The sequence below is a fragment of the Ctenopharyngodon idella genome, chromosome 10, assembly GCF_019924925.1.
Source record: "Ctenopharyngodon idella isolate HZGC_01 chromosome 10, HZGC01, whole genome shotgun sequence".
Classification (NCBI taxonomy): Eukaryota; Metazoa; Chordata; class Actinopteri; order Cypriniformes; family Xenocyprididae; genus Ctenopharyngodon; species Ctenopharyngodon idella.
This window is the reverse complement of record NC_067229.1, coordinates 38,276,163-38,288,236: the sequence shown is the minus strand read 5'-3', so window position 1 is coordinate 38,288,236 and position 12,074 is coordinate 38,276,163. Positions and strand designations below refer to the sequence as shown.

Below are 12,074 nucleotides of genomic sequence, written 5' to 3'. Positions count from 1 at the left end.
GATGTAGAGCATGAACACACTATAAAGACTTAAGCCATAAAAGGACTTCATTGAGAACTCCAGTGCCTTGCAATAAATGTCAAGGATACAATATTTGAAGTGACACGCTGTGAGAGGTTTCCATCCTACCCATTAGTGACTGTCATACGTAGTGATTAGATAGATAAATGACTTTCAGAGCTATTGGGAGAGCACAAGTGGTTTGTCTTGCATGACAAACTCTGTTAAAGGTTCTGTATATCAATTAAACGGCATGTCATGGAGTCAGCGGCAGATTAATTGATGTTAAAAGGCAAATCTAGATGTCAGTAAAGAGGTGCAAACTCTCACAGTGCACAAAAGAGACCAAAATAGCATTGGAGAGACAGTTGAAGAGTATAAGTCTCACCAAATCGTTCATTTACAGTTAGAGTAGACTACCTTCATTGTGTATACCTAAAGCAATGTCTTTATTGGGATATCAGGAATACATACTGCAACAGGATGCAAAGGATAGGTTTCCTTTCTTTGTTTTTGCTTCAGAAAAGCCAAAAGGAAGAAAGGAGTATTTCCTTTTAACAGACATGTGAAGATAATCTCACTTTTTGTGAGATTTTTGTGAGAAGTGTGCTTAAATTGTTACACCCATTAAATGCTGGGAAATGATACCTGCAAACAGAAGGGGGATGTAAGTGTTTAATAATTTAACTTTAATCTCCTGTGATATAAATAGAAAAAACAGAGAGGTTTGGGGACAGTGTTAATTAAAGATCTCCTATACAACTACAATAAGTGCAAACAGATATTTATATACAAAATTGCACATATCATTTGGGTTTCAGGGAGGAAAAAAAAAAAAAAACAATGTGTGGAAAATATTTTGCATTGCCCGTTTGGGGATAAATAAATCACAAAGCGAACTCACCGGACACAGACGTTCCAGAACAAAGGAATAGACTAAATGCAACGCAGGTATCAGGAATAAAACATTTGAGATTTAGGTGATAAACAGATGCACTTTGATCTGAAGGTTTAATATCAGTGATTAAGCCCTATCTGGCAACCCTGAGACAAAAACAACCCCATTTCAGCACGTTTGACTAAGCTGAACATTCACTTGGAATTAATGGACCAAATCAGACTATGAGCACCATAAGGTTTCGGAGAGCCTCGTTCAAGTGCGTACAATCTGCAGGGTTTTGATTTTCATTAAAGCCACTGCATCAGTAATTGAGATGCACTTTTGATTACCTAATAATCATACCAATAGATTTAAAAGCAAATATTTTAACATGAAGGGTATCCTAAATCCTGTGAGATGCTTTTATGATCCATTGTGTGCATTTAGAACTAAATTTAGAAAATGATATGCTACAGATGATAGAACAATCACATTGAATAAGGAGAAAAAAAAATGTACACATGTATGTAGAAGAGGAAAAAATTATTTCACAGCATTTAAAATGTTCAGTTTATATTCTGATAGTCACTGATGCCGTCCATGGTTTACAATGTCATAATAACATATACATTATCTATTGTTATTCAAAGAAATTTCATATTACACCCTGAAGAGCTTCACTGTGATATTCAGTCCCTCTCTTCTGAAAATCCCCCTCTGTGTCCACTATCTGGTTGAACACAATCTGTGAATAATTTCTCAAATATACAAAAGTGCTCAGTCTTCAAGAAAGCGTAAAAAATGTCTATCTGGCCCGAAAAGCCTCTTCCCTTTTTTTAAGGCAAGTGGTGACCAGTAGGTCAAAAGACTCTTGCCACAGAACCGTGCTGTAACATCTCCCAATAAATATTGCAACAAATAATTCCCCCCACATTTGAAACGAGTGAGCAGAGTTAATGGCTTTTGGCATTTGTAGTTTCCACGAATGGCGAGAGCTTTACTATTAATGTAGAAGGACGGGAATCTCTCTCAACTAGACATGGAAAGGGCACGAATGACCGAAGTATGCATTGCGAATGAGTGGACAGGAAGCCACAAGTTTAAAGCATGCCAAAATGGAAAAAACAACAAACTAAAATGATTCCGAGATCTTTATACTACATTTACGTAAAAGCTTTTAAGACAGGACTGCTTGCAGACCTTGTCCCTTTGGCCCTCAATTTCTCTCTGAACTGTAGTTGAGGTACTGTAAACACTTTAGAGGGTGCTTGAGGGAGGCCGCGACTGAATAACCGTTCAATGAATGATTCGCAAACATCAAGCTCCTTCCTGTTATCCAGACTGAACAATGCTGAAACGCACTCAATTCAAACAATAGAATCCTCAGCCAATTAAAGTTCTATGAGTTCCAGAGATTTCAGAACTCTCAGTCAGTTTAGATTTAGAGGATTCCGGAATTGGATGGATAAGGGGAGTTTTGTTCAGGGAAAACATGCACTCATTACCTTTCATTCTCACCAGCACAACAGCAATGACACAAGATGATACACCAGTCCCAGTAAAATCTCTTTTCCAAAATGATTCTTTAGACAAAGTTATATATCATCTTTATAAATATTTTCTGTGCTGTTGTGTCCTCTATCAATATAAATAGCAAAATATAGTGTCATATATCCTACAGCTAGTTGAATCCCCTCAGCCGTTTACACTAACTAAAGCATCTTTTAATCCTTTTCTGAAAGGATCCATTAGAAATAATGTACAAGTTGAACTAAATCTTCAAAGTAATGTTCTCAAACAAAATGGATGTCTGTACAAAATAAAATTAACAAAATAATACAAATACAAAAAAAAAAAAAAAGAGAACACAATCAATGTGTGTGTTGTTAGCCACAGGAGTGCATAGATGCTGAGTTTGTGAAATGAGTCTGGGAGGTGTGTGAAACCAACCGGTTGGGTGAAAGGTGACAAAAGCTGATATCAACATTGATTTTTTTTCCTTCTTGGAGGTGGTGATGGTGCGTGGAAATCATCCGTGATGATCTGACCTACTTCTTTGTCCTTCTGCTCGAAATCCCAACTGAAGATTGTTTGAAGAAGAATACTCAGCGCTAAATTTTGTTTCCATTTTTCCTTAAATTAAAATGCTAACCAATAAATATACAAACAAAGAGTCCACTTTTTTGTTGAGACCAAAAATGCTTCTAACACTTTGTGGTGTACATTCAGGAACATTCATATTGAAAGTGAAAAAAATGCAACGTAAAATAAACAAACAAACAAACAAACAAAATAAAATCACTGTAAGAGTTAACAATAAACATTGCCATAATAATAATTTATATTATATTACAAATTATTCCTATGTTTTTTTTTGTTTTGTTTTGTTTTTTTGCAGTCCAAGGTCCCTACCAGGGTAAGGTGATTTTTTTTATAGTTTTTCTTTTGAGGGAATCCAGATGTAAGGTCCAGACTGTTCCTCTATCACCATCTTACACTGGTTATAAATGTCCTCTAGTGTGTCCCCTTGAACCAGCGCTGAGAGAGAGAGAGAAAGAGCTGACGTTAATACATTCTTATGCACTTTATTGAGCAACGTCTTTATTATTTTGCGCCACAAGAAGTAAGAAACCCCAATGACAGTTTCATAATGATCGCTTTTTAACTTAATGGATCATTAGCCACTTTATCGCTTATGAATTCTTCTAGCGTAAACGGTAAGAATAGCCATTTTACCCAGCAACAGAGTCTCTAACAAAGCAGAGAGAACTATGCAGCTGTTCATTTAAAAATAACATTAGATTTTTCTACTAAGAAAAATAGTCCATGTATTAGAGTATACAGAATTATTAGTAAAGTGACACACTCTCTTTTAAATCTCTTTTCTTGCGGGTACAGAGCAATGGAATAAAAAAGCAACAGCATAGTCACACGGGTTCAAAATGTCCTCAAATTAATCATTATGTCGCTGAGCTCTTTTTCATATTCCTCTATACACTCACAAGGATCAGGCTAATGCATATTTCAAGAGAAAGTTGATGTGTTTCACTCAGGGAAAAAAAGCATCAGCTCTGTGGCTCTGCTTGTCAAATATGATGGATGTAACAAGCTGCAATGGTTGGCCTCTGAGGTAATGCATATGCAACAGACTATCAGAATATGCAAATAAGGTGATATCGGACAGCCTCTGAGCATGAAGACACTGCTCAGGTCGTCTCGATGTATTAGGAACTTTACTGTTACCTGTGAAGTACTCGCCAAACTCCTGCTCCAGTTTCATGGCACGGTCATATGTCTTTTTGGCCTGTTCTTCTGTCAACCTCTTATTCATCTCCCTGAAATGCACAGGGTTTAGAAATGTATCAATCCCTTGAGTCTGAGCGCAATGGAATTTGTATTATTTATTGAATAAATACACCGTCATAGAGCTGTGTGGTAAACTTACATTAAGGTCTCAATGGATCTAGGCTTTATAAAGATGGCAATGGGGTAGAGTTGTGCTACTTGTAGTCGTTTTATGGCATTCCCAGACACGTCAAGTATGCAGTGCTTACCCTAGAAAAGCAATAAAGACTTGCTAAATGAAGGGAAGCTGAAAAGTTGAGTAAGGGGCCGTTCACAAAGGACACATTCAAGGACACAAGGACAAGTGCTGGCCTGTGAGATGTCAAGTAAAAAGAAGAAGTTCAACAAGGACAAGTCTTGTGTAAATGGCCCATAACATATCAAGTTTGACTGTTTACCAAAGTATTAATGAGTACTGTACATCTGGAACATGCTAAACTAGCTAGGCATCACAAATTGTAAAATCCACATTAGTAAGCAGACTTCATGGCAATGTTGTGGTTGTAAAACCATAGCAACTACTGACCCTCTCAGCCACATATTTGACAGACTGGACACTGGTTCCGTACAGATTGTCATTGTACTGTCCAGCCTCGATGAACTTGTGCTCTTGGATGTCTTTCTCCATCTGCTCTCGAGAGGTCACAAAGTGATAATCTCTCCCATCCACTTCATAATCCCGCTTTGGTCTGGTAGTATCTGAGATTGGTTTTAAAAAAATCCAGGCTTTAGTTTTATAATACTTGGGTACTCAGTTCTACAACACAAAGAAATGGGAAAACATCACCTTTATTATCTACATACACATTCATGAGAAATGCCATAAGCTGTGCAGAGGGCAATAAACAATAAACAATTATATCTCTAGCTATTGGGGAGACCTGCTAAGAGATAGAACAGCAGCAGCGAGTTAAGCGGAAATACCCATAGATCCCACTGACTGGATGAACTGTATACTACAGGGAAGAACTGATGCTATTATATTTTCTACATGTATCTTGCTCACTGCAGACTAATAATCTCACTTACCTTCTTGATCAGAACTGTTAGCCGCTTTTTTAAAAATTATGAACAAACAAAAATGGTTAAATAAAAGTGTGAAAAACTTAAAAACAAACAATAAATAAAGTGTTCAAGATGGAAAACATGAAAGAGCTCTGTAGCACTCATCAGCAAACTATGAGAATGATATGGGATCTTTGTACACTTTTGGGTCTGAGAAGAAGACCTCCAAAATATTATCAATATTTTGGCTAACATGTATAGCACAAGCCAACAAAGCTCTTTTCCAAAAACATTATAAAACTCAGGAAAATTTTAAAACAAAGGAAATCTTACAAAGTGTGGGTTACGAAGTGTTACTTTCAAGGTTTGCTCGTAACCTAGACCAATTTACTTAGACCAATTATAACTTCTGAAAACATCACTAAGACATCACAATAAAGTGACCTAGTTGAAGTTTGTTAATCAGCAGACCTTGAAGTAAATGATTTCATAGTCACAGCACAATGAAATGAGTTTTAGGAACTGCACAGCAATAGTTATGAGCACTGTGGGGAAGTAGGGAACACTACGGACTCTTTTGGTCAGGCTACTTACCTTACCATCTCATTTTGATGAATCCCACCAGTACCGCTATCAGCACAAAGGCTTAAAAACCCCCAAGACTACTGGATATAATTACAAACTACCTTGGCCAGAGGTTTTTCTAACACTCCAACTGAAATTTATAACGACACCATTGAGAATAACACAGTACGCTATTGCTCATTTGGGCTCTTTTGAGACACTGGTTGAGTCAGCCTCTACTGAAGGTTAATGTATGCATTCTAAAGATGAAAAATGAATAATTAATGGAAGATCCACTGGGAGATTAGTTTATCTGATAATCTAACCACCTGGGCAAGAACCACAAGATCTCTGTAGGGTACTTACGTGGCACACATGACCCAAACTTGTCCGGGAACTCTGAGATGAGGTCATCGTTGATTCTGTCCTTCATGGGCCCCAAGATTATAACTGGTCTGGCGTAATTAACTGTTCAAACAGATAATACAGAAAGCAAAAAATATGATCTGTGGCTCAAATTGAACATAATATATTTATACTTATAATGAACTTCATACAGTCCAAGCATGAGAGACAGTGGAGAAGCACTTACTCTCTTGTCTGATGACAGGCTCATAGGAGAGGATCAGTTCCTCTTGACTCCCTGGAAACAGAACAGAGAAACATACTCAGTGGGGTGGGCGGTTGTGATAGGACTCAGCTTGCTTTCTGTAGAATGCCGGGGATCGAGACGGCCACATTTGATGTGCCCTTCACCAAGGTCTCGCCTCTCAGAGCGCAGCTCGAGTGGATGCGTAAATGAGTTACTGAGCATGTAATGTCATTATGTACTTGTTGACAAGGGCATTTGCATTAAAAAAAAAAAGAGAGAAAAATGAAAAATAGTGGCAAAATTGAGTTAGCACTCATTTGGGAGATTAAAGGGATCGGCAGAAAGGCTTTGGGACCATGATGGACAACAGAAAAGCAATTTAATCACAGATAAGACTGAAGTTTCAGACAGTGACAATACTAATTTAATATATAAGTCCAATTATGGGAACGCAGGTCCAAAGTGACGCTAGTTCTGATGTGGTCTGCGCACACAGGGACTTGGAGAGCCAGAGTAGTTTATTTTTAGCCCAGGGACGAACAGAAGCAAGCTGCCGCAGGAACACAATATGGTTATTATCCATCGATTCAAACCCAGATAGGATCGAGTGTTATTCTGAGCCAGAGCTTAATTTCTCTCATTGGAAGTGGTAACATTAAACTATACAGAATGAATCACGCATGAATTAGCTTCTGTGTAGTGCTCTACTCTTACCCAGAACAATTTAGATGCTATGGAAAAGCTAGATGGCCTCTATTGGTGTAGCTATTGCCATAAACAGAATGGATTATGTCCCTATAAAGCCTTACAAACACAATGGACACTCTAAAAGCTGTTCAACAACCTAATGAGCTGCCTACAGAGGCAGAATTTTAAAGCATCAGATGCAGACTCACAACATAAAGGCTGTTCAAAACGGTAGGCAACTTCATTTTGCTGCCTTTTAAGATTTCTCGTTTGACCAAATTTTAAAGGCAAAACTTGATATTACAGATCCAAGATAGTGAATGAGGTGAGAAAGTGTTGACTATAAATTTACATTTTATTCAACACTTAAAAGTATTAATAAAAATGTATAATTAATAAACTAAATAGAACAATTATTTTATCTAATATTTGAGTTTTTTATGCTTATTTGAGTGGAACTCTATTGTTAGCTTAGCAACATGCTAGCAACAAACTCAAATGAAAATACTTGTTGAGTCTCACATGGTTGGTTTTGTAGAGTAATCAAAATCATTAATGATGGTTAGAAGGGAGCTACCTACGTAGGTAGTAAGCAACAAGACAGCTCACTTTGAACAGAACTTGAGTTGTATATTCTTTTGAATTCTGCAGGAAAGGAGGGATTCTGTGAATTAAACAGCAGTCAAGTTAAGAGGACAGCATCTCTGAGGATTTTAAACAAGTTTACGTGGGTTTGATCAATGCCTGGAGCTTTTGGTGGAGACAGATCATACATCATATTGTAAGACTGGACAGTGACCTTTGCCATCTGACCCTAATATGAACCAGCTACCCACCTTATTTTTAACATAAGAGCGGGCGTGGCCATTTGTAACTGGATTGTGCAAGGCTTCCGGTGTGATCCACTTCCAGATTTTTTTAGCCTGACAAAACAGCTCGCTATGCTGCTTGTTGTTGCAAACTGGTGTTTCTTATTATATTATTTTAATGTATTGTTGTAATTATAAACACACTGATTTGTCACATAAATAGTTTTAGCATTTACTGCACATTTACAGTGGCTAATAAATCTAAACTCTCGTACATTCACAGAAAGTAGTTTACTTCCATGTTGCAAAAGGTGGACTTAATAATAATTATGCTTGTACTAACATCAGATGAAAGACATGGTGACTTAAGAAAAATATTGAAATATGTCTCTTAGGCTCACCAAGGCTGCATTTATTTGATCAAAATACAAAAAAAAAAACAGTGTAAAAATATTTAAATATGGTAAAATATGATTATAACTGTTTTCTATTTTAATATATTTAAACATTTAATTTATTCCTGTGATGGCAAAGCTGAATTTACTCCATTACTATCCATTACTCCAGTTTTTGGTGTCACATGATCCTTCAGATCATTCTAATATGAAGATTTGGTGCGCAAGAAAATTTCTTATTATTATCAATATTGAAAACAATTTTGCTGCTTAATATATTTGTGGAAACTCTGATAAATTTTTTCTCCAGCGTTCTTTGATGATGTATTTACTGTCATATTACTATCAATTTAATGCATCATTGTGGAATAAAAGAATTTCTTTCTTTCTCAAAAAAACAAAACAAAAAAACAAATTCATATTAATGAAATGTTTGGTGAAATGTAACTGAAATGTTTAAACTTAAAATTGCTATGGCTAAAACTGATATCTTCCTAAAATTAAACAAACTGGAAAAGATTCTTGCTGACAGCACATATCATTTTTCATCAGCGCATTATTAAGTGAGTCCATTTCCGAAATAAATTAAATAAAAGCCACAAATCCTGTTTACCGGCCAAGGGGAAACAAACAAGTCATATTTCATTAGGTTGACGACGGCACTCTATGGCTGTCTAGAAGAGCATCATGCAATATGACAATTATATGGCAAAACCTAATCTGTCCAAAGTGACAAGCTCATCCAGACAGCTCTGAATACACACTTGGTCTGGAAACCTGCCACTCTCAAGATGACTACAAAACCTGACAGCTAATGTTTTGGAGCTGGACTACAGTACTATATCTCCAACAACCTGACCTAAAGTCATCATGTTACTCAGTAACTTTCTTACAACAGTACTGTACCTTCTAGTTTTTAAGAGTGCGGAAGATCATTATCAGGGGCTCGCTATAAACTTTGACAGTCTAAGTTGGTTGTATTGGACAAAATTAGACTTGAGTTTCAAGCATGAAATAAAATTAGACACAGGAGATTAAATTAGGGACCCAGAACTGAGAAAGAGAGTTGAATACGTTCAACCCAAAAGAAATATCCTCTGTTCTGATCAAGCTATATTTACTTATACATAAGCTTTGTTTTCTATGAACAACTTTCTCTTCCCCTCTCTACGGATTATATGCAGTTGGCACAAATACATATTAATTTATTGAGAATAATGCTAAATATTCTGTTTGACTGATGTGGATTCCCTCATTCCCTTAAAACCATATTTTAATAACTGTTTTGGCTAAATGCTCCTGATGTGAACATAAAACACCGTCAAAAACACAAGACAACATTTGGCACAGCACTGCAGAGACATCATAAAAGACAAAGACAAAAGGACTAGAAAGTAGCCTAGATATCTATAAGCAGAACTGTATATTCTGATTTGTTTTGAATCATGTCTGTGAGATAATCAGTATTTTTATACTTTTATTGTGGCTTTTTTTTGACAAACCCACCCCTAAACAAGACATAAAAACAAAACAAAACGGTTCCATTTACATTTAATACATTTTAGCCAGAATAAACTTTTTTTTCCAGCTATGCAAGACTAAACATCAGAAAACAGCACAACAGTCTCGACATACAAACTAAACGAACAACATTTGACAAACTATTCTCACACGTGTTAAGTTCATGCAACATTTTAGCTACCACATAAACCTAAGGATGATAATGCAGGAATCCCTGAAACATTAGGACCCGTAGACCAACATCCATTAGTATTCTGACATGCAGACAGGTCTGTTGTTGACGTAACAGAAAAGAACAAATCTGAACTGAAATGTTACATGTGAGGTTGGGAGAGGGGTATTGGGTCCATTCCTTAACACACTTACTCAGTGTCTTTGCTCCGTACCCGTCCTCCCCTATTCCAGAGATGTCCTACACCACACATCCGATCAGGGGGGCGGAGAAAGAGAGAGAATGAAAGAATGGGAGACAGAGAGACAGAGGGAGAGAGAGAGATAGTAAGGTTGTTTGTGGGGCGGGGAGAAACGCCAGCAGAAGAAGGAGGGCATGGGCTTCCTGGAGCTACCTACACACACCTAGACCTTTCACCCCGAGGATGCGTTTGTGTGAGCGTGTGCTGTTTTATGTACCTACGTGTGAGTGTGCACGTGCGTTTGTGGCTACTTACGTTCCGAGTCGCTGCCGTCTTGCTCGTCGGCGTCCTTGTTCTTGTAGAAAGGGAACTTGCGTGAAAAGATGAAGTTCTTTCTACGTTTTTCACTGAATGACTGTGCGGAGAGAGAGCATGGTGCAAACAGGGGGCTCTAAACGCTGTCACAAACATGCTGACAAAAACAACACAACGACCGGAGCTGGACGTAAGGGACAGCAGCCAGGAAACAACTAACCATCAATTGTATAATTTTCATGGGCAGGGTTGTTCACCAAATCAAATTAGCGATTCACCCATTTTAAATAGGTTTTTAATTGTACCAAACTAATTACATTATTTTTGGCTAGAGCTGAAAGCACTTGGATGATCCTGAATAGGTGGTCTTTGTTTATTGCGAAGGCTGATCCAAACCCTGCTGTCCATGACGTCACAGCACCTGAGCTATTCTCAGACAGCTCAAATGTATTCAAATGAAAACATGATCAGTAGAAATGAACAGAGAGGTAAACAATGATGAACAAAAGACCAACTGAAGCTGGTTTAGTGCCATGCAAAGGCAAAAGGAGACTTAAAAATACTAACTCATATTAAAATACCAAGCATGCAGGACTCCTGACAGGGTGACATGCTGATCAAAGGGGCAAAATTTGTGCTACTTGTGTGTAGTATTATGATGTTCTGAAGGTGAATTGATTTTAAAATGGTTATAAAATGCAGAGAAAAATAAATATGGTAACATAAATGTGACTGGGGTGATTTTAACCTGTTTTTTTTTTTTTCTTAGCTTATTTGATGAACCTGAGCTCAATATGCTGCCTGAACGTAATTTTCCTGATAAATCTATAATGGTGAAACTCATCAAGGATATGTCCACATCATCTTTCACCCCAAAATTAAAAGAGAGAAAACAATTGATTTAAAATTATATGAATTATATTACATCAAGTCTATTTTAGGACCATTTTTTTTTTTTTGTAAAATTTTATTGAAATTTCAAACTCCATTGAATAATGTAATGCAGTTCTTAATCATGTAATTCTGATGCAAAACCAAATAAGAAACAAGAAAAAAAAGTAGATATTTTAAGTTGTAAAGTATATAAACATAATTGTATTTTTTATCCTGAATTTAATTAATGCTTTAATAAAAATAATCATTGTGTCCAGACAGGATATGATGCGTTAATGAGAATGGGATTTTATTTTATATATCCACCTTATTCCTACGCCCCATGACGCTTTGCACAAATTATGGGTGTAACTTCTGTTAAGTCTCGTTCTATGAATGCAATAACACGTTGTTTTTTTTTAAATCTGGGTGGGTACAATGAGATGACATTATTCTACTCACCCTTTAACCATCGAACATTAAAAGGACATTTAAAAGTGTAAAAGCATCAGCAAGGTACTTTCAACAGACCATGAATAACCCCACAGCAATAACGGACAGGTTAAAGGATTAGTTCACTTTCAAATGAAAATTAGCCCAAGATTTACTCACCCTCAAGCCATCCTAGGTGTATATGACTTTCTTCTTTCTAATGAACAATCGGATATATTTTTTATATCCTGACGCATCCGAGCTTTATAATGGCAGTGAACAGGGGTCTGGCGAAAGTGGTCT

At 36.8% G+C, this 12,074-nt stretch overlaps 1 protein-coding gene across 27 annotated transcripts in view; it reads right to left on the bottom strand.

The window, feature by feature from the left end:
• Positions 1-661: 661 nt before the first annotated feature.
• dlg2 (discs, large homolog 2 (Drosophila)) overlaps positions 662-12,074 on the bottom strand; it is a 246,565-nt gene continuing 235,152 nt past the window's right edge. For 22 of the 27 annotated variants that reach the window (XM_051909206.1, XM_051909208.1, XM_051909215.1 and 19 more), the window contains 7 exons: positions 10,467-10,566; positions 6,387-6,437; positions 6,161-6,262; positions 4,752-4,924; positions 4,326-4,435; positions 4,124-4,215; positions 662-3,418 (listed from right to left, as the gene is read on the bottom strand). In XM_051909206.1, coding sequence (XP_051765166.1) covers positions 3,312-3,418; positions 4,124-4,215; positions 4,326-4,435; positions 4,752-4,924; positions 6,161-6,262; positions 6,387-6,437; positions 10,467-10,566 — 735 coding nt within the window. In that variant the 3' untranslated portion in view covers positions 662-3,311. Of the gene's footprint in view, positions 3,419-4,123; positions 4,216-4,325; positions 4,436-4,751; positions 4,925-6,160; positions 6,263-6,386; positions 6,438-10,164; positions 10,211-10,466; positions 10,567-12,074 lie in introns of all 27 variants that reach the window. The other 5 variants (XM_051909209.1, XM_051909212.1, XM_051909222.1 and 2 more) reach the window with 1 other exon arrangement.